Source organism: Spinacia oleracea, chromosome 6, assembly GCF_020520425.1.
Source record: "Spinacia oleracea cultivar Varoflay chromosome 6, BTI_SOV_V1, whole genome shotgun sequence".
NCBI classification, from domain to species: Eukaryota; Viridiplantae; Streptophyta; class Magnoliopsida; order Caryophyllales; family Amaranthaceae; genus Spinacia; species Spinacia oleracea.
This window is the reverse complement of record NC_079492.1, coordinates 118,399,386-118,423,200: the sequence shown is the minus strand read 5'-3', so window position 1 is coordinate 118,423,200 and position 23,815 is coordinate 118,399,386. Positions and strand designations below refer to the sequence as shown.

Here is a 23,815-nt window from a genome sequence, read left to right as displayed (position 1 = left end):
AATGCAATGGTCGAATTAGGCCTGGAATTCTAGTTGACACGGGATCTGCCTTCAACCTTTGTTCAAAAGAAATGTACGAGGGAATGAAAGGTGAGACGCTACTCCCCACAAATCAAACCATCACATCTTTCGACAACACCCCAAGAAAAGCTTTAGGCCTTGTTCATTTGTTTCTCGAACACCATGGTCTCGTCAGCGCCCACAATTTCTTGGTGGTGGATGTCCCTGAAACTTTTACCTTAATTCTAGGAAGACCATGGTTGCATGGACTAGGGGCCATTGCCTCATCGCTCCATCAAAAAGTAAAGTATGCCTCCTGCTTTGGTGTCCTGACAATTCATGGAGATAGGTCCGGAGTCAATACATCTTCATGTGATCAAGAAACAGAATGTAAAAAGGTAAAGAAAGGAGCAAGAACCCTGAGAACTGCAAGTTCCCGTTTCAAGGATATAAACAAGGAATGCTTTGTGATTGAACGAATAAAGAAAGAAAAAACCAACCATGGTAGAATTACCATGAACTTGATAGATCGAGTGGGAAGAATCGAGGAAGATAGGCATCACTACGAAGGTACATGTTCGACTAACATGGATCCGCCACTATTGGGAATACCAGTCCATCATTTAAGGGAAGCCGACCAACCAAGCCTTCCAAGTGGGGAATCTGTTAGCCCACCAGGAACTATAGTCTTCACCAACACCAACCTTCCAGAAAACGAAGACCTTGAAAGTCCTCTGGTAATCACGGTCCAATGCAATGGAAGGCATACTCTCAATGTCCTAATATACGCTAGATCTCCACTTAATGTCATGCCCGCAAAGATGTTGGATTATCTAGGGATAGCACTCAAAGACCTCAAGTTGAATTTCGGGAATTTAGTAGCATTTGATGGGACACTCTCTCCAGTAATCGGGACGACCAATACTATTTTAACTTGTGGACCAATTGCAAAAAGAGTAGATTTTGTGATCATAAGAGAAGATCTCTCCTTCAATCTCCTTTTAGGGCGTTCCTGGCTCCATCAATTCAAAGTTGTTGCATCTACTCTGCATCAAAAGGTCAAGATGTCTACACCTTGGGGGATTTTCACCATTGACGGAGATCTTTCTCATTGACTGCCCGATGACTTGAAGGCAATGCAAGATTTGAGGGGGACTTAAGATATCATAATGTAGTTGTTAATATATTTTTTTAAGAACTACGTACGACCTTATCCCCGAAAAATATCATCTGCATTATGTTTTCCTGCATGTCGTTTCACCTTTAGTAAATGTAACGGGGTACGTAGGCACTCTAATGAGTACGGTCGTTTTAAATAAAAAAAAGGAAGTTATAATTCTCATACGAACTACGTTGAACCTGATTCCCTGATAATGAACCATCTAATACAACTTAAACATCTCTAACTAACGGGGATACGTAGGCAGCCTACGGGTGCGGTTCACTTACTCTAACTTTATTTATTTATTTTTTGGAACAGGTGGATCAAATGGAATCAAGGACTATGTTACATATTCCTTTTCATTGTTATTACATATATATATTTAAATATAAAACAGTGAAAAAATAGGAGAATTCATCATGCTCAACAAAACAAAAACAAACAAACAAATCAATTTCATAATTAACAAATATTAATTCAAACTAAGAAAAACAAAACACTAATCCATCAAAAATCACTAATGAATATAATATTTAAGGGGTGTTCACTTCTATTATTAAATAAACCCTCGTGTATTTCAAAAAAAAGGGGGGGATTTTTTTTATATAACCGACTATGTCCTTATAATTTCATTCTTTCAGGAACTCCACGTGGACACGTGTAGGATCCAGACTTGTTCGGCAAACCTCTTTTCGTACTAAACGATCCCTCTCTGCATCATTCTCTCCTTGTTCAACATCAGCAATATTCTCATCGGACAGCAACATGTCTGAATCTCCTGGTCAAGAGCAAAGGCCTAGTTCCATCCCCCGACCAGATTCTTCATTTGAACTAAGAGGAATGATGCAAGCCATTCTTGATCGACAAGACACCATAGAACAGACAGTACTCAACATGATGAGACAAAGTGCGCCAGTTCCTCCACCCGCTCCGGAATCTGAGGTGGCCTCCCGTTTTCATTTGGATTTTGGAAATAATGACAAAGAAGCCCCCACTAAGGTTGAAGAAGAGATTATGAAGTTAAAAGAGGTTCTGAAAGGAATGACTCAAGCTGAAACCTGGATGGATATTCACGGATTAACCCTCTTTCCAGAGGCTCGTCTTCCTAATGGATTTAAAATGCCTTCCCTTACGAGGTTTGATGGAACTGGAAGTCCCACGAACTTTCTAAAGCTTTATGTCGGAGCTATGAGCCCTTGGGGTGTTGATGAAGCATTAATGGCACAATTATTCCAGCAATATCTGGATGGTGATGCGGCCCATTGGTTCCTCAATCTAGAGAATTCAAAGAAATCTTCATGGTCTGACATTGTACGAGAATTTTCCGGTCAATACAAGTATAATGAAGAAATTGATATAACTCGAAGAGATTTGGAAACTACTTCACAAAATGCCAACGAAACTTTCTCAGCCTTTATCACAAGGTGGAGAAACAAGGCTGCAAAAATTAGAAATAGGCCAAACGGATCAATTGCAAATGATTGTTAAGAATCTTCTCCCAGCCTATAATAAACACATGGAATACCAGTATTTTCCATCTTTCAAAGCTCTGATCTCCACTGGGTCCTTGATCGAGGATGGTATAAAGAAAGGGAATATTAAAAAAGATGAATCTAACCACAATGGTACTTCATATAACCCGAAGTTTGGTGGAAATAGAAAATTTTCCAACAACGATGCAGTTCCTGTGAAATCATCCAAGATGATTCATAATATTGGTACAACTCCTTATAACTTTGGCCCATCTTCCGCGTTTCAACTCAGGCAACCACGAAATATATAGGGGAAGCCTTATAATACAACCAAATTTATCCGTGCCCCACCATTACAATCATTTTTCAACCTTCAAACACCGGTATGTTGAAATACGTCAGTTCCTCTGTTTCTGCTAACTGCATTCTGTTCTCTGATATCGCAGGTCATTGGGGTTACGGAGTTGCTGCAACCCAGAAACTGTTATCTGATGTTTCATAAGAATTTCGAGCTTCTGTTTGTAGGGCCTGTAGAAACGCTTCCGGGGCTTCTACGGAGCAGCTTCTCCTTCTTCAGAAAACCATTAATTGTGTGGTCTAGTTTCTGTTTTTTTCCTCCAAATGTACAGCCTTGGCCGAACGACCGACCTCTAATTACTATGATGTTTTCAATTTGGTTTGATATTATTTTGGGAAGTGTTTTATGGTGTTGTAGGTTTTAATTAATTCATCACAGGATTTTATAGGAGTTTTACCATTAAAAGAGGAGAATGAGTGTTGAATCAATTAAAATAAGCTAACAAATAAACTAGACATCTTAGTTAATGTCACCCTTTGACTTCATATCATATGCTATGTAGTTTGTATGATTTTTAGTAAGGTTCTATTATGTTCGACTTATTTCAAACAAATAATTAAGTTCAGAAAAGTTTTTTTCATACACAAATAAGTTCAAATAATATAAATTTAAAACGAATAGAACAAAGCCTAAAATACATGTACATTTAGCAGATGGAAAAAAAGATTTATAATATTTAAGATCATGTTATTTAAGTATTTTGTACGGAGTACTATATAAGAAATATTTGGCAAGAAGCAAAATACATAACAAAATGAGTAGCAAGTTTAGATCATTCATTAATATTTTGTCTAACCAATGTCCAATGGTAAGAGTATATATTGTGTATTCTGCTTTGGTATGAAAAATAGGTGAAGATGATCAATGCCACAATGTCCACGAAAGCCGAAAATAGAATTGTACTTAACGAACGAGCTCTAAGTTGTGCTTCATCAACGAAACCAAGTCTTGTTAGAAAGAAGGAACATAATGATCTCCTTAATCACCGACCTAGAGCGAGTCTGCTATTAATCTCTCCGTTACTGCTTTTGGAAGGCCCATCACACTGTCGGTTGTCCCAACCTGCACATACAAAGCCATTCATTCAATATAAACCCCTTGTTAGTTCATAGATGATGATTAGAAGACTAACCACTTGCTTAACCAAGGGTAATATGAGAGGATGTTCAATTATTAAACCACCAGCAACGTGCAGCACTTCACCCTCTTCGATCTGAAAATTCAAAAGGACTATTACTGAAACAAGTAAAAAGGACACGACATTGGGGTATAAGAATGAATGCTTACGAGCTTCTCAATAGTTTCATCTGGTATCTCATCGAATAAAATCTGCAAACATGTTTTCATCCATCAACTTAAGGAATGCAACTATATATGACAGTTAAACAAAATTAATATGGAGCTTCTTTCTTCTCCATTTGAACACTAAGAATCAGAAGCATTTCTCGTATCTTATTCAGATGATGTAGCATGTCTCAGTAAAATAAATACTCCCAAGGAAATCACCAACAAAATTAATGTACCTCCACTTTATCCCATTCCCCTTTCCTGAAACCTGTCTGAAGGTTTGTCACAAGAACAGAGCTCAGAGTTGAAGCCTTCCTGCCAGAATAATCTGTCAATGAACATATGAGAAACCATTTTCAGAAAAATGAACATAAAAGGTGCTCCTCTGTTCCTAAATACCAAGTATGACACTTTAACAACTTTCACCATTGCATAGTAATTGTTTACAATAGCAAAGTGATTACTCCACTTGATAGTTAAGAATATCAATGGAAAGTAACAGGTCAAATTAGAATACTCAAAACTACAGGCAATTAGAAAGTGGATGAGAAAAAATGTCCTCTCACAAGGTGGAAGACAACAAACGCACCATGTTATACCTGTTAATTTAAACAAATTGCTAGCCCAGATGATTTGGTTGTCATTACATATTTATATATGTATGGCTAACATTTTCCAGAACTACCAAGATGACCCTTTTAATTTTGTATTTTCTGTTCATATACTGAGCTTCAAAACCTGTCTGGTTTGAAAAGAGCTTTTCTCTGAAGGCAAATCCAGCTCAGATCAAGTCAATCACCATTCTTCTTGACGTTCGATAAAGATAAAGGGAATGAGAAATAGGATGGGAGGAAATCATATAGAAACAGCAAGAGGAAATTAAAGCTACATGCAATTCTACAATATACACCCACTACACTTCCCTTTTTATCGTCTTGTAAGGGGCTATATACTAAACTAAATAACAGGCAAGGCCAAGTCTAATCTTGTGTTATTTCAAAAAGAACAGAAAGAAAATTGCTTTAAAAACTATTGACAACAAGAAGAGAAGATGAGTAAAAGACAAAGTGCAGGAGAATATTAAACAAGAAATGTTTGAGCCTCCCATAAACAGGAAACAAACAAACTGAAAAAAAGATGAAGATAAAGATTTTGGATGTAGTTTGTTATACAGAAAACTGTAGGGGCCGTCCTCATTTTTGTTCCTTCCCCGCTTTTCTTACTCACAACCTTATTTCAGCTTACTAGCCCCCCTCTTGAGCATGAAAACACCTAACTGTTCAAACACTAGACAACTGCAGCAGCACTTGCTATTGGATAGTTAGACAGAATGAAGCTCCACTTGAATTTAGGGAGACATCAATCAACCCTTAACCTACAGATGACTAAAGCCACACATAATATATGCAGTAACATGGTAAACTAATGAGGTATCAGCAGATAGTACAAAAAGGAGGGTGGAGGACCAGGAGATAACATCTGGGACATAATACTCTCTCTAGATCAGAAAAACAGGTAAGAACCCAAACGCTTGTTGATCAAGCGCGCTTCAGTAATGTGTGACTGTTACCGAGACCATGCATAGCCGAGATTAAAAACCAAATGGGCTGTTATCCTTATAGCTAGTTATTAATGCACGGCTCCACTTCCGTTGCTCTAGCAATTAGCAAGGGAAGCTCTAGCTTGCAGCCACCAAGGTTTGACCTTCAAGGCCAGACTGGGTTTAGTAGTCAGCATCTACTCGGTATCTCATTAAACCAACGGCCCCTTTTATGGAGGTCAAACCACAGACGTACAGAAACCAGCTCTCACCCTCGATCAAACTTTGATTAAACAATGTGGCCATAATGCTCACCTTCTCATTTCTAATACTGATTCAGAAAATGAATTTTAAGCCCATGATTAAGCACAAGTCCAGTTCTATGATCGACTGAGTGCATGGCTTAAAATTTCACGAGAATGTAAAAACATCCCAAGTAATACACATAGACATGGGGACATAGGTAGACAATAATACTCTCAGAGGCACATAGAAACCTTTCAAGTACTGCCGAGCTTCCTCTTTGCTAGATGGCTTCTCTCTTATCATCCCTTCATAAACCACCACCTGGAAAGAAATGAGAAATAAGCAAGTAAGCAACAATCCTCACATTTTCATCAAAAATTAATTTCCCGACAATGAAATGAAGTGCGCAGATTTCGGAAATGGACAAATGCAACCCACATCTTAGGTTGTTGAGATGCTCATTCGGCTTTGCAATATTGAATGATATATACGAAGTTGTGAGCTAATGACAGCAAATACACAGGGAAAAAAAGAATAATGAAACCAAAAAGATTAAACTTCTCCCTCTATCAACAAAAAAACAGTTATAATATATGTGAGCATGCATGTTAGTCGTGAGTATTAACTAGTAATGTCTGCTGGAGATAGGGATTTGACTATGTGAATATTGAGAGAATGAGTACACACATATACAGCTCAAATTAGAGCTGCTTTAACGTTTACATTCATTGTTTAGTTGATGAACACAAACATTTTTTCAGTAATGGATCTTGAACATGTATAAAGTTGGTACTTCATATCAAGAAGCGATTGGTCAAGTCTCATTAATCATTTAAGTCAGATAACAGAAAATGTTCGTACAATCAATAGGAGTATTTCTTAAATTAGCTTTTCAGTTGCAAAAAAAGCTCTTAGTCAACTCATTTCATCAAATAATCCATAAAGAAGTCAAAGCTTGTTCATGACCACAAACTGAAGTCATGGAATCCCGATAAGGTGCTTCACGTTTATTTAATAAAAATGAAATGCACCAAACTTGGACAATACGCAGGTACAGCTTAACTCCACACCACTTCTCTCATTTACGGCCACAGACAACATTCAGCAGCATTATAAAGGCTTCATGCTTTTAAGTTTCATTGAATTTTAATTTTGGGCAGACAAGCACTTTAACTTTGTCCGCCCTCAATAGATTAAAATTCTCTGCCTGAGAGCGATACAGGAATAGCATGAATAAGGAGATGGATGCAAATAAGGTTATTTAAAACCTAATAATGTGATCTTTTGAAAAAAACACGATGCATTGGCAGCAATTCGTTCCATTAAGCCGTTAATTCGAAAACGCGATTGCATCTGCAATTACCCTGGCTAATAATCAATTGCCTATTTTATGCTAGTTAGATATTGAACTATGTTGAGAGAGAAACCCTCAAAACCTTGCAACCTTTCTGAGTCACAAGTTGACTTTGTCAGATTTGTCACTCACAGGTAAATCAGAAAGAGAGACTGTAAATTACAGCTTTTAAAATAAACCAAAATATATCCACATGATCAAATCCACATTTAAAAAGGTGAGTTTTATATCGTCACTCTAAGTGAGACCAAACTTCACCTGACCACTAAAATTGAACAGGTTTCTGATACTTCCATATAACTCAACTTCAAATTCATTAGCTGATTTAGAACTAATTCATGTTCTGTAAGATTAATGTGATATGGTTGTTACTTGGTATTCTCTTGGTTCAATCCCCTTGTCCCCCACTAACGAGAGACTAGAAAAGGTTTTATCCTAGTTCTTCCTAATATTTCATGCATCGAACATATATAGCTTCCTAACTTAGCAAACCTGTCATCTGCTTTGTACTAAAGAATGTATAAGATGTCTTTCACTAAACTATCAGCATACTGAAAAATATGAGTTGATAGAAGCTAGATAAAAGAAAACTAAATAGAGAATGAATAATAAATTCTCAACGAGAATTGTAGGCAAGTTAAGTAATAAAGTGGTTCCTCTGTCAAACTTCGCAGAAACAGGCTCATTTGCAATGCAGGAGAAAACATGATATGCATTGCCCTGCAATAGAAAGGAGGTTTTGGCAATGTGCAATAAGATGACAACGCACTTCAGTAAGGTGAAAGGGACTCTAAAATCTATAATGAACACTTTAAAGGTACGGACAGATCCAAATTGATCTTATGGTCCAAGGAGGACAGGTACTTGAGAAAATCGTTTGGAATTTCAATACTTCTAGTAAAGGAAAGACTATGTTGGAAATTAGAATAATAGACAATGATATTTTGCCAACAACTTCTCTGTGCCTTAAATCCTTAATCTAGTCCTTAAGCATGTATGATGCTGCCAAAGCTGTTTTTGATCTCTGTCGCGGGTGGAATCAATAAATTGGGTGACATTAGGCCATTCTTGAAGGAATTATATGCCTTTATTCCTTTCATTTCATTAATCAAATTGGCTTTTCTTTTGATGATAAGTGAGGAAAGTCAAGTAGCATAGTCGAAGTGGATGCTCTCAACTTTTCAGATGTAATAAGAGTGTGTAGCTTACATTTTGCAGGCTGGAATGGCTGAGAGAAGAAAGTACCCTTGGTTCTACCCTTTGGATACACACAAAATCTCAAGGGAGTGCCTCACCATTTTGCAGTTTTAGCTTTCCCTAATCAAGTTAAGTCTAGGCAAAAGTGTCCATCCAATAATTTTTCTGATATTGTTATTTGAAGAATCTTTTAATTCCGGTTATTCTTAGTATTTTCTTAATATACGTGGAAGTTAAACACAATAAGAAAGGTCTATGTGTGGAATAGTGTTCGATGTCACTATGCTAAGAATTATCTCAGCTTTGGAGAGAATTAAGAGATAAATTAGAAGATTAAGGGAAGAAGATGGTTGATTGATTGTAATCTAGAAAGAGGCAATAATACATTATAGTTACAAGCATTCGAGAGGTTTGCCCTCTCCCAAGTCCCAATATGTAAAACAACTAATAATAAACTCTCAACAATATTTAGCATGCCTCTCTTTTCTCTAATTTGCCTTGTGTATAGAGCTTCTACCCTAACAAAGTAACTATCCTTTTCTTCAAGCTGCTAACTACTTAATTAAAATATTTTTTACTATAGTGCCCCTACCCCTCAGATTGATGCTCAGCACATGGGTGTATAACTTCCATAAGAACGAAAACTGCACACACAAACTGGAATATTATCTTTAATGGAAAGAACTAAAAATGAAAAGAAACTATTTATACTTGGTCGCCTGTAATTAAGATAGAGGGTCCTGCATCAGTTCTGAGATCACCGTTGGAAGGCTTTGTTAATGTGGCTTCTGCCTGAGAAGATATGGCGATGAATTGAGTAAATATGGATCCATAATATCACAAACACTGTCATTACAGGATTATATAACGAATTACTAGAACAAAATACTAATGGCACAGATACTATTTCCTATTCTAACAGAAGGCTCATAAAAAATAATACTACGAAGTATAAGAATACAATCAAGAGTCTGCATCTTACTGCAACCACAAAGCTAGAAGAAGGAACAAGGTAATAACAAGTTATCACCAAGTATTAGCATTAAGCCAGCTGAAACATATCCATTAATTTGATTTTATTAGGGAGCTACGTAAGAAACAAGTGGGACCATATCAAGAATTCCAATCAGTCTGTTGATGATTCTACAGTAAGCTAAATTAATCAACAAGTAAAGAGGAAGCAACAACAACAACAACAACAACAACAACAACAACAACAACAACAAAGCCTTAGTCCGTTAAAAGTAAAGACTAAAGAAGAAGCGAGAAAGGGAAATTTTGCCACTGTTATTGCACAAAAAATAGATTGCCACAGGCAGCTCTGACCTCAAGTAAGTTACCTCTCACTAAATAACAACTCATTTCCTAAGGCATTAATTTTAAAAAGTTGCCTAAATTAGAGGAGAGGATGCGAAAGTCAGAAGTCACAACAATAAAACAACCAGTCTTGTTCTAGGTGGTGTCCTGACTGGCAGATCAGTTGAGACTTGAGAGAATTTCTAATAGAAATTAAGAGTTTACTTTTCTCTATCTTTAGTATGCAGATTAATATAAATACTTTGTAGGCGAGACATTTAAATTTACAGAGTCAAAACTAATCAGCTATGTTAAACAAGATAGTGCTAGAGCGGCATCATAATAACAAAGACCTGCCGTGATTCCCTCAGTTCCTGGCGACTGAATTTTAAAGGACAAGGAGAGACAGAGTTTAAAGGTCGACATCGAATAGGAAATGCAGGATCATAATATTGCAACAAGCAATCATTCAACCAGCATCCTTATTAGATAATCCTCTACAAAATTACAGAGATAACACCAAACCTTATTGGCAGGTCATTTACCAGCTCCGTCCACTGCTATTAGCAGGTCACAGTAGTTTACTCACTAACAAATTCTACAATCAACCTCGCACTACTAATCTTGCCATTTTCTGATGTCTTTATAAACAATAGTTGAGAAAAGGGGAAAGATTGAACAGAAACATTAACAGTGAGATGGGACCATTTCACTGAAACATAATGTTGAAAATAATAAACATCAGCACAAACTGAGGCATCCAACAAAACCTGATAGGATCAACATCCACGAATAAGAACAACAATACACGAATAAGAGCAACAATAAATAGAATTCCCATTTGAATTCAGAAAAATATGTATAGAGTGTAACTGCATTCTCAGAAGATATGTATTGATTAATATCTGAGTAATACGAAATAAATGCTTTATAGTTTAGACAGTGGGGCGGCACAGAAGAAAAGAAGAGAGAGCATACTGTGTCAGCTGAAATAAGAAGTGTTGGCTCACTATCGTTCACTTGTTTATCAGCAATTTGAAGCTTTGAGATGATGGCATCAGCCTGAAGGATATCCATAATTCACCATTAGGCTTGTACGAGTTGGCTTCACAAGAAGAAATGTATTACACCGTTACATGTCTAACGGAGATTAAGAGGCATCAGGCATGGTGTATATAACCACAGAAATAACAAGAATACACAAACACATAAATATTTCTTGCATTTCTCTTATTTCAACTAAATAAATCTAGTCTGACCCTTGGACTACAAAATAACAGAACACAGGTCGCACTAGAACACGAAAAATAAAAACTCAAGGGCTCAAGATTAGCTTAGTCTGACCCAATACATACACTTGTATCTGATCCTCACACTCAAGCCAAGTTACATTTTCTTATGCAAGAACAGATATTGGAAAATGCTCATGGCAAGCTCAAGTCAACTCCAATTAGGATGCCTAGATTTCCTGCGTCCCTATTCGTAATCCCCATTTTTAATATTGGGATGTCTTTAAATGTATGCCCCATCCCATTTATGGTCCTACCACTTAACTTTGTCATCAAATCTAACCAACCAAACATTAAAAATCATGCTAAACTCGTAAAAAATTTATGAATGAAGCTAATAGTACCGAACGGCGAAATTGCTCATCCAAAAATCTAAAGGAGGTTATGCCATTTACTCAACTCAAAGCAAAGCCACATATGAAAACGCACAAATATATCAAACTCGAAAATGAAAAGAGATTGTACCTTCGCCTCAGCGAGGGCCATGACCAAATCTTCTGGTTTTTCTTTGCGTATAGCTTTTTCATCAATATTAGCAGTCTGCAGGACAAACACAAGTAAACAAAACAAACCCCACAAAGCGAGAAAGAAAAACAGCAGACAATCGGCCATGAATTTACCATGATTGTGAATTCGTAACCCATCTCCACCATTATTTCCCTTCTTGCTTTTGACTTAGACCCCAAAATTATCTGCATCAAAACCCCATAAATGCACCATTTTCGGACAAATTTCCCAATCAGCATATCAATTAAAAAAAACCCACCATATTCTGGGAAATTGATAATCTAAAGTTTGAACAACTAAGCAACAAGACCCAGAGAGGCAATTGATGTAGACTGTGAAGTGTAGAAATTTGGGGAGCTTAATTACTTGAATAATCCGAAATTCTAAAACACATAAGTTTGCAAATAAGCAGGGAAAATCACGAAAGCAGCGTTAAAGAGAGTACCTTGAATGGAGGAGTATTGGAATCCATTCTCACTCCTTTTTTGGTTCTCTTGGAAAAGAAGGAGATGAAGATGATAGCTGCAAACAAATGGATGGAAGGCAAATATAAACATTTCCGGGGCATTTGGGGTATGTGGGAATGGAAATTTGGCCAAAAGAGTAAGTGGGGTAAATCTAGTAATAGTACCCTGGCCGTGTATTGGGCCATTGCCAATGAAAGCCAACTCGGATTCTAGTCAACGCCAAATTTTTCATCTCCATATCGAATTTGAAATTCAAAATAAAATAATTTTTATTTTCTCTTTTATTTTTTATTTTTTATTTTTTTTGTTCCAAATTTCCGATGAAACAAACGTAGAAGTTTTTAGTTGTAGATTTAACAGAAGTTTACCAAAGTAATCCAATTATTGATGGGTACCGAATGTTTCGATCTTGTTTCTATACAATCGATTTGTTGAAACGAAAGTTGAACCCCAATTTTTTTAGTTTCAATGAATCTAAAGCTCAACCAAACCCAGATGAGTGTCAATGTTACCAAAGTGATGAGCTTTCGAGTAGACAGTAAAAGAATATTTGGATTTCGCTTTGAATTTGGTTTTAAGGACGATGATGCCACAAATCAGATAAAAAAATATCGTTTTCAAAATTAATAAAATTTAAATGTTGCTGAGGATTAAAATGTTCGATTAAAAATCTTGAATTAGAAAAGTTTAGTCGAAAAGATCTTATTTTAATTTAATAATCGATTTTTTCATGAAATGCCCCTGAGGTTTGCAATAATGCACCAAATACACTTGCCCGTTTCAAAATTCATAAAATACCCCTAAAGTTCCGTACTGTTCATTAAATGCTCCTAGATTTAACGGACGTTAGCTTGCCGTTAGTGATGTTTTACCAATTTTCCCTTAAATGTTGTTTGGCGCGATTTAGGTAACTACTGTGACTGAAATTCCAAAAAAAAAAAAAAATCTCAACTTCTCTTCTTTCTCTCTCCTCTCCCCTGTTCTTCAACCCTCATCAATTCTACTGTAACTGACAAAATTCTGTGTAGATCTTCAAGAATTTAGTGAAATTTGTTGCGTTCTCTTTTGGCGAGTTCGTGGGTGTTCGTTTGGTGAATTCGCGACAAAAAGGGGGGAACTTGGAGGCGATTTAGAGCTTCAGGTGCAGTGGACGAACAAGGGCCATTTTCGAAGTTGGATTATCTACTTCAAGGTAAAAATTCCTTCTTCGCTGATTTATTTTGCTTGTAAAGTACAATTTTTTTCGCGAATTGATTAGGGTTAGGGTTTTGCGAAATTGTCAGTGATTTTTTGCAATTGTCAGTTGAGATTAATTGATTGGTTAGAAGTTAGTTATTCCTTGGATTTGTTGTGAATAATTGTTTGGTTAGTTGTAAGTTGTGATTGTGACCTGTTGAATTTCATTGTGATAATGATTGTGGTTGTTTATTGATGAATTGTTGTTGGTTGAATCGAAATTCATGTTTTTTTTCTTAAATTTTCCCTTTAGGATGACTGCAATGTGGTTGTTATTGCATCATGGATCACATAGCTTTGATGTGAGAGTTACATACATGGAAAAGTATCGTCTTTTGAGGTTATTTTTGGATATTTTTGAGGAATCTGTTAGGCAGGATGTGTTTTTACCTAGTACATTTGCCCTGTTTATTGAGTCTCCCTGTGGTAGAGTTGAGTTGGTAGATGATAAGACAATGAAGCTAATGTGGGGATGGAATTGGGGTAAGGACACTGCTGAAATATGGGTTGAGGGTACAGACAAACCAGGAGTGGTGTTTAGAAATGCTGTTGCCACAATTGATCATCATAGGAAGGAGAGTGAGAGAAAGCTCAAAGAGAGACAAGATGAACTTCTTAGGGCTCAAAGAAAGGAGGAAGAGGAAATGAGGAAAAAACAGGAGAGAGAGGACATTTTAAGGGAACTTCAGGAACAAATGGAGTACACAGTAGCTGTGGAGGTGCCTGTGGTTGATTGTGAGGACTTAAGCACTGAGTATGTGAGGATTATAAGCAAGGATGGTGCTGATGAGGTGTTTCCAGGAGCCTCTCAACCACAACCCACACAAGAATCTTCACCCTCCAAAAAACCTACTTCTCCTAAACCAAAACAAAAGGCCAAAGTCAAGCCAACTACTCCAAAAGCTCCTAAGGTTCCTAAAGCCAAGAAACTGACCCCTAAGATGAGACCCTCTTCATCAGCTCCCAATCCACCACCACAACATCCCACACCACCACCACAACAGCCCACACCAAAGGAGAAACAATCAATCCCACCACATCAACCCACCCCAACTAAAAAACAGGCCACACCAAAGGCAAAAAAACCCACCCCAACAACAAAAAACCCCACCTCAACACCACAGCAACCCACCCCAACTCCAGAACAATCAATCCCACCAGCACAGCAACCCACCCCAACAACACAGCAGCCCATCCCACCACCACAGCAACCCAACCCATCACCACAAACACACCCCACCTATTCCCCACCACCACAAAACACCCAAAATGATCAGCCACCCCATTCCCCACCACCACAGAACACCCAAAATGGTCAGCCACCCCCATTCAACACCACCACAGAATCAGTCTGAAGCTGTTAAAAGGAAGGGGGGCAGAACTAGACCTACAGGGTTCAGGGTGAACAAAGTGACTGCCAAGAAAGCTGGAACTTGGGTATCCAAAGGGAAGGGCATAGGTAGGAAGGGTACAGGGAGGTCAAAGAGTGCAAGGGTGTTCACTGATGTTGAGGATATAGGTTCAGAAGAGGAGAGTGAGGATTCGGATTGGGAGGAATCTGAACCAGACTCTGAACTAGAGGAGGATAAACTTGATGATTGGGTTGACTCTTATGTGGAGGGTGAGGTGATAACAGATGATGTGCTTGACCTATTGTTTGAGGAATGTTTGGATGGTTCTAGTAAGATGGATAAGGCCTACAAGAATGGAAAGATATGGACTCATCAACCATATGGGTCCATCAAATTAGAACCTTGGTTGATCTTTCCAGACAAGGCCACTTTCCTAGATGTTTTGAGGAGTTTTTGCATACAAGAGGGGTTTGGACTTAGTGTTGAGAGGGCTGACAGTAAGAGGTACACTGCAGTGTGTGCAATTGAAACTTGTGACTGGAGGATACATGCAAGTAAGATGTTTGACAGTGTCAGTTGGGCTATTAAGGGGATCAGTGGGTGCCACAAAACTTGTGGGAGATTGGAGGAGAACCATGTAGTGACCTCTGAGTGGCTATGTAAGAACATGATGAGTCTAATTGAGGCCAACACTGAAATTCCTGTTGAGACTTTGAGAAGGCATGCACAGGAGACATTTCAATTGAGGGTTAAAAAGAGATTGTTGTACAAAGTAAGGAGTATGGCAGTAGAGAAGATACATGGTGGTTGGGCTGAGGCTTATGAGTTGCTTCCTAGGTATGCTGAGATGATTAAACAGACAAACCCAGGAAGTTATGCACTGATTTCATGGGGTGCTACAAGTGGGGATGTGAACCCCAAGTTCAGAGCTTGTTTCTTCTCCTTTGCTGCTCAAGTCAAGGGGTTTTTGAGGGGGTGCAGGCCTATAATTGGAATAGATGGGGCTCATCTAAGTGGGTTTTACAAGGGAATCCTACTGTAACACCCTAATAATTCCTTGCTTTTATAAAACCATTTTCCAACTTAAAATAAAGGAATTACTAAAGTATTACCGCCACCGTGATAACGGTTAAGGCTATTACCAGAATTACGCAGCGGAATTAAATGCCAACTAACTTTTAAAAACCATAATAAATAAAATATCGAGGCCTCCTACAATTTGGAACCATAATGGCCCAAAACCCAAAATATAAATAATCCAAACATTTCAAACATAATTAAAATATTAAATAAAATAGTTTCAAAAGACGAAAACATGCAACTCTCTCAATCATCCCAAGCCACATGATTTCGATCGTACTTGATCTACCAACCTGCTATATTATTCTACTCCCCAACAATGCAAGTGCAAATGATGGATCATCATAGGGTCATTAAGGCAAAGGCCATGACCGGAAACACACAAAGCACGTAGTCAGCAAAAGCTGAGTACTTACAAGAATTGAGTAATGAAACTAAAGCATGCATCACTCACTAAATACTAATCAACATGCAAAAGCCATATAATAACAAATCAAACAATCATGAGATACAAGACTCGACTCTTGACTCGACTCTTGACTCACAATTTAATTAGAATAAGCTTCGAACGGGCCAAAAGAATAATCCACAAAGGGAAAAGGTGAAGGGAGCCAACCAAACACTAAATATTATAATAATAAAATCGGGCCATACAGAGTGTCGGGCCATACCGACGGAATTCCTGCGCATAATATAAATGAAACAACGTCTTGTATCATTAGTAGGAGTACGAGCTTTCCGGCAAGACTCCCCCCATTGTTCATACTCAAGGTATATACGTTCCAAGAGTTTTGAAGCTTGTTCCGGTTGCACTTTACGTTTATTAATATTTTAATAAAGGCGAACTCAAGACTCGACAACATGCATACATACAATTAATAAACGACAACCAAAAAAATCTTATTTTAATGCTTTAAGACTTGTGATCAACCAAGCAAGACACTTGTGATATTACTACCATGTTCCTCCTCACCAAAGTGAGACTCCACATCATGCATATTAACATGAGGGTTGTGCCCTTGCACGACAAATCCTAATTCATTTCATACATAATATTCCCAACTGAACCCTACATGTGCGGTGGCTTACGTGAGCTAACCCTTCACATGTGGTAAAATAAATAGTACAACGAGGTACAAATAAATGGATCAAAGTATGCTAGACATCCCGTACAATAGCATACAAATAATTAATCCATCCCTTGCATGTGAATTGAACCATACATGCATAAATATTGAACAACATGATTGACAATGAAATCCATACTCATAATAATTTCAACATGCTTGTTCAACAATTAATTCAATAAATCCAACATCACAAAACACATGCTCGTTCACCAAAATAAACATGATTTCACATAATGTAATTCACATTATCAACAATCATGTAATGTCATTGACAAAAAGGTGTGGTCGCCCTAGACTTGTACGTACCTTGAATACCTAAGCGTAGGGGCCACTTTGCAATAACGAGCACTCAACTAGAAATCACCTCCTATCATCAAAATAATGAAACTTAAATTATTTCCATGTTCATTAAATTTCCAGCAACTTTATAAAATTTAAAACTTCCTTTAGACTTTAGAATTCAATCGTTTTTCAATAATAAAGTCTTCTCAATTTGCAAAATCAATCCCTAGTACAAAAACATAATTTTTCCGCCTTTAAAATCAATAAAAATCAACACTTTAAACCTTTATTCAAATCTGAAAATATAATTGATTATCATAATTAAAATCATCACCTAATTATGCTAATCAATTGACTCATTAGGTCTAGGTTAAAACCCTAACTTGAAAATCCCAATAACACTAGTTTAATATCATAAAAATCCATGCTTTATTAAATAAACAAATCTGAAAATTCATCCTTTAATAATTAAAAGAAACCTAATGAATCACAACACACAAATCCTCAAACCACGGTATTCATAACCGGTTCCCAGCATTTTAATTTCTCAAAACAATATTAATATAATAATTTAAAATACGGAATTTAAATAGAATAGGTAAGGAAGAAGAGAATTATACCAATCCGGCCTATAGCACGGAACAATCACGAATTAGGGTGATTGGGCGAAAAAGGAATTGAATCACGAACATGAACAACACACACACACTTCGTGTGTGCGCGCGCGCGGGCGAAGTAACAAAGGCAGCAGCGTTTGCGCGCTGGACAGGGCACACGGCACGCTGGGCGTGCGCGCGGGAGCAGGGGCGAGAGCAAAGGCATGCGCGAGCACGCGAGCAACAACAAGGCACAGCAGCAGCGCAACAAGGTTGCGGGCGAGGGACGAGAGGGACAGCGCGCGCTGGCGCGAGGGAGAGCGAGCGAGCGAGTGTGGGCGCTGGCGCGAGAGGGCGAGGGCGAGAGAGGGAGTGAGGGAGTGCTGGGCGCTGGGCGCGACAATACACGAGGGCACAAGGGCAGCGTGCGGGGCGTGAGGCCGAGCGCACGAGGCAGAGTGCGGGGTGTGAGGCCGAGCGCACGAGGCACGAGCACGGATGCGTGCGTGCGGACGAGAGAAGAGAGGGAGAGGAGTGAGGTGCAAGAAATCAAAAGGGGCTTTATGAAATTTTAAGGGTTTATTTAATGATGGGGAGTCCTATTTATAAGCTCCCTAATCCCTTGATGGGCTAGGCTTAGGATATTTGAGTTGGGCTTAGGAATTAAATGAATTGGGCTAGCTTAGGATTTAAATTAAACTGTTTGGATTGGGCTTGATTAATAAAACGAACTGGACTTTTTATTTAAAACCCGAAGCTTTAAAAATCATTTGCAACTCATTTAATTTCCCGACTCAAGAATTAAATTCGTTTCGTAATTAATTAAAATAATAACTATTCTAATTAATTAAAGTACATTAAATACATTTAAATATTATTTAAATGCTAATAAATCGTAAAATGCTTTATAAATATAATAAAATATATTTATAAATATTATAAAAATACGAGGTATTACAATATATTTATAAATATTATAAAAATACGAGGTATTACAGTCTACCCTCCTTAAAAGAAGTTTCGTCCCGAAACTTGGGTTCGGAAATCAAAATTCAACTCAAACTTGAGACTTTCTGAGACTTTCAATACGTTCATTTTTTTAAGTTGCTGTACTCTTTACATGATTAAACAGGAAAATAATAAGTGCAAATTCAATAGAAAGCACTAAATTAAGCATAAAATAGGGGAAAACAAGGTAAAAAGCGCGAAATTCTACCGCACTCTACCCCCCTTAAAAGACACGAGTTACGACCCCGTAACTCAACTAACCTCGGGAAAAAGCTCGGGATATTTCTTTCTCATTTCGTCCTCCGCTTCCCAAGTGGCTTCCTCAGATTCTTGATTAGACCACAACACTTTGACAATTTTCACATCTTTAGTACTCGTACTACGCACTTTGCTATCAAGGATTTTGACAGGTCTTTCCTCAAAGGTTAGACTTTGGTCTAATTCTATGGTCTCCGGTTGCAACACATGCGATTTATCCGGGACATATTTCCTTAACTGAGATATGTGGAACACATTATGCACTCTATGCAAGTCCATAGGCAAGGCTAGTCTATAAGCTACCTTTCCGATTCTTTCTAAGATCTCATATGGGCCTATGTACTTAGGGCTTAACTTCCCTTTCTTCCCAAATCTCATGACACCTCTCATTGGTGACACTTTGAGCAACACTTTATCACCTATGTTGAACTCTTCATCCCTACGTTTTAAGTCTGCATAACTCTTTTGGCGATCCTGCGCTGCTTGAATCTTTGATTGGATGGTTCGGATTTGGTTCATGGTGTCCTCTATCATTTGAGGCCCCAACACTACGGTTTCACTAATATCGTTCCAACAAAGTGGACTTCTACACTTTCGTTCATACAAAGCCTCAAATTGTGCCATTCCAATGCTAGCATGATAGCTATTGTTATAGGAAAACTCAATCAAATCTAGGCTATCTTCCCAACTTCCTTGGAAATCAATAACGCATGCCCGAAGCATGTCCTCCAGGGTTTGGATAGTCCTTTCAGTTTGGCCATCCGTGGCTGGGTGGAAGGCTGTAATCATTTTCAATGTCGTACCAAAGCTCTTCTGCACACTTTTCCAAAAATTCGAAAGAAACCTTGAATCTCTATCTGATACGATATCCTTAGGAACTCCATGTAACCTCACCACATTCTTAATGTAGGCTTTAGCAAGTTGTTCCATTTTCCAGGTTTCCTTCATTGGTATAAACACTGCTGACTTGGTCAACCTATCTACCACAACCCAAATTGTATCATTCCCAGTCTTTGACTTAGGTAAACAAGTGACAAAGTCCATAGAAATACAGTCCCATTTCCAGCTTGGAATCTCTAAAGGTTGGACCTTTCCTTGAGGTCTCCTATGCTCAATTTTAACCTTCTGACAAGTCAAACATCTAGCCACAAATTCAGCCACTTCGTTCTTCATCCTTGGCCACCAATAGACCTTTTTCAAGTCCTTATACAACTTGTCACCCCTTGGGTGCACAGAATATGGCGTATTATGCCCTTCTTTCATCAATCTCTCTTTCAGTTCTCCACACTTTTGAGGCACGCACCACCTGCCTTTGTACCTCAAGCTTCCATCATCATGGATTCGGAAATCTACCTCCTTACCTTGCGAAATCTTTTCCTTGATTCGCTCCAACTTCACATCACCAGCTTGATTCTCTCTAATCTCATCAAATATTGACGGTTGGATGGTTAAGGCATTCATTATTCCCACAAGGCTTTCACCACTTACTATTTCAAGGTTCAAACGCTGCACGTCCTTACACAGCTCGTTAGCAACTACTAACGCATTAACACTATGACTTGATTTCCTACTCAAGGCATCCGCAACTACATTGGCTTTTCCCTCGTGGTACTGGATATCCAAATCATAGTCCTTAATTAACTCCAACCACCTTCGTTGGCGCATATTCAAATCCTTCTGTGTGAAGATGTACTTCAAACTCTTGTGGTCCGTAAATATCCTACACTTCACACCATACAGATAGTGTCTCCATATCTTCAATGCAAACACTATAGCCGCTAGCTCTAAATCATGGGTAGGGTAATTGGATTCATATGGCTTTAATTGCCTTGACGCATACGCAATAACCTTTCCGTTTTGCATCAATACACACCCCAAACCATTCTTAGAGGCATCACTATACACATCGTATGCACCACTCTCATCTGGTAAGGTTAACACTGGCGCGGTTGTCAATCGCATCTTTAGGGCTTGGAATGCTTCCTCACACTGGTCACTCCATTCAAACTTGGTTTCCTTCTTCATCAAGGTAGTCATGGGCTTGGCTATCCTAGAGAAGTCTTGAACAAATCGTCTATAGTAGCCAGCTAATCCCAGAAAACTACGAATGTCAGTCACACTCTTGGGCGTAGGCCATTCACTGACAGCTTTGATCTTAGCAGGGTCGACTGCCACTCCTTCTTTTGACACAAAATGTCCCAAAAATGCAACTCTTTCCAACCAAAACTCACACTTTGAGAATTTGGCATACAACTGGTTATCTCTCAAGGTACTCAACACCGATCTCAAGTGTTCTGCGTGATCTTCTTCACTCTTTGAATACACTAGGATGTCATCTATGAAAACCACTACAAACTTGTCTAAATAGGCATGGAATACACGGTTCATTAAGTCCATAAATATTGCAGGGGCATTGGTTAACCCAAAAGGCATAACAGTGAACTCATAATGTCCGTATCTAGTTCTGAATGCAGTCTTTGGTATGTCATGGTCAGCGATTCTCAATTGATGATAACCCGAACGCAAATCGATCTTTGAAAAGATTCCTGCTCCTTTTAGTTGGTCAAATAGGTCTTCTATCCTAGGTAATGGATATTTGTTCTTGATTGTGACCTTATTGAGCTCCCTGTAGTCTATACAGAGCCTCATACTTCCATCATTTTTCTTCACAAACAACACTGGTGCTCCCCAAGGCGATGCACTTGGCCTAGTATAACCTTTCTCCAATAGATCCTCTAGTTGGCCTTTTAACTCATTCATTTCTGCTGGAGCCATTCTATAAGGTGCTTTTGAAATAGGGGCGGTTCCAGGCACTAAATCTATGGTAAAGTCAATAGGTCGATTGGGAGGCATCCCCGGGATCTCTTCTGGAAATACATCAAGGAATTCATTGACTACTGCAATATCCTCAGGCTGATCCTTGATCACATGCTCTAGGTTCCTCACATTACATAAGAAGGCTGGGTTCCCTTTACTGACTAGCTTCACGAGTTCCATTGCCGTGATGATTCCTATGTTCTTAGGCTTACCAAAACGACGATATGACACTACTTTGCCTAGGCTAGACCTCAAGTGAACCTTCTGCTTCTCACAATCTATTTTGGCTTTGAACTTGGCCAACCAATCCATTCCTAGAATTACATCTAGCTCTCCTAACTCGAATTCGATTAGGTTAGATAAGAATACGGTCTTGGCTATGGTCATAGGCACATCTCTATGGATTTTGGTACACTTCACTATACTACCAGTAGGTATGACTATAGGTACTTCAATCGATTCAGGCTCTTTCAACCCTAATTTCCCCAAAGCATCTACTGATATAAAAGAATAAGTCGCACCAGAATCAAATAGAACTTTAACTGAAACGGAATTAATAGAAAAAGTACCCGCTATGACGTCAGAGGAAGTCTCCGCTTCTTGCCTAGATATCACATTCAACTTTCCTTGGGCAACTCCCTTGTTATAGCCACCTCCATTGGTGTTCCCATTGTTGTTCCGATTCCCATTCTGTTGTTGGTTCCCTCCAGGCTTCCCATGGTTCTGGTGATTGCCATTGCTATTGCCATTGTTACCACTTTGGTAGTTCCTTTGATTTCCACCTCCTTTTCCCCCATTCCGGTTCTGATTATTCCGGTTATTGCCTTGGTGGTTACCTTGGTTAGGCTTTCCATTCTTAGAATAGCATTCATACTCCCTATGGCCTAACTTCTGACAGAATCTACAAGTCACCAAGTTCCCATCACAATCCTTTCTAGGGTGATTCATGTTACAGCGCCTACATTCGTAGGTCCGTACTCCATTCCTTCCAGACTGATTTCCACCACCTTGGTTGTTGCGATTACCACCATTGTTAGCCCTAAACTGGAAATTCCCATTTCCTTTGTGCTTCTTAAAATTCCCCTGATTCTGATGGTTATTTCCTTGATTCGAGCTTCCACCATCCTTTCTCTTTTCAGCACTACCATTCTTCCTTTGCTGTAACCCATACAGGTGAGCAGCTTTTCCGTACAGGGTGTCTAATGAGGTAAAGGTCTCTCCAGACAACAACAGCTGTAAGTCCATGGTCAAACCATTCTCGAATCTTTGAGCCCTGAGCTCTTCCGTTGCCACCACTTCAGGTGCAAACCTAGACAGCTCTATAAACTTAGAATAGTATTCCGTCACGTACAGACAGACTTCCCATTTTGAGTTCAATGAACTCCTGAGCCTTTTGCTTCTTCACGTAGGGTGGGTAAAACTTGTTCCTTAGTGCAGTTTTGAATGCTTCCCATCCAAAGTTAGATGTGTCTCTAAGGGTATTTTCACATCGTTGCCACCACAAATCAGCTTCACCTCTCAGGTAGTACACAACACTATTCACCCTAAGGTTTTCGGGGCAATTCACAGCTACAATGAGTTTATCAAACTCTCTCAACCAGTTCTCCAACACACTTGGTTCAATCTCTCCGCTATAGAGTGGAGGCTTGCTTTGAGCTATTTTCTTAAACATTTCCCCAGCCGGGTCATGCATTGGGTTTGCTCTGGTTTGAGCTAGGTCTCGAACTACCTCAGCTAGTTGTCTAACCACCTTAGAAATCTCTTGGCTAGCCATACCCCTTCTCCTGAATAAGTAAAAGGCTAGCTTTAATATTGGTTGGACACGACATTACTAAGGTACTGGTTCTACAACGAACCTACTCACAACAAGAACACACACTT

The 23,815-nt window shown here is 38.7% G+C and overlaps 1 protein-coding gene across 3 annotated transcripts; it reads right to left on the bottom strand.

The window, feature by feature from the left end:
• Nucleotides 1–3,637: 3,637 nt before the first annotated feature.
• Nucleotides 3,638–12,311, bottom strand: LOC110790816 (uncharacterized). Of its 3 annotated transcripts, XM_021995583.2 has the most exons (10): nucleotides 12,154–12,310; nucleotides 11,822–11,893; nucleotides 11,667–11,741; nucleotides 10,891–10,974; nucleotides 9,328–9,408; nucleotides 6,317–6,386; nucleotides 4,516–4,607; nucleotides 4,280–4,321; nucleotides 4,125–4,205; nucleotides 3,638–4,054 (listed from the first exon to the last, which is right to left on the bottom strand). In XM_021995583.2, the coding sequence occupies exons 1-10, from the start codon at nucleotides 12,274–12,276 to the stop codon at nucleotides 3,983–3,985; spliced, it is 792 nt and encodes a 263-aa protein (XP_021851275.1). In that variant the 5' UTR covers nucleotides 12,277–12,310; the 3' UTR covers nucleotides 3,638–3,982. The 3 variants fall into 3 exon arrangements, with proteins under 3 accessions (XP_021851275.1, XP_021851276.1, XP_021851277.1); XM_021995584.2 differs by lacking the exon at nucleotides 4,280–4,321 and having other exon boundaries at nucleotides 12,154–12,311; XM_021995585.2 differs by lacking the exon at nucleotides 9,328–9,408.
• Between the last annotated feature and the right edge of the window lie 11,504 nt (nucleotides 12,312–23,815).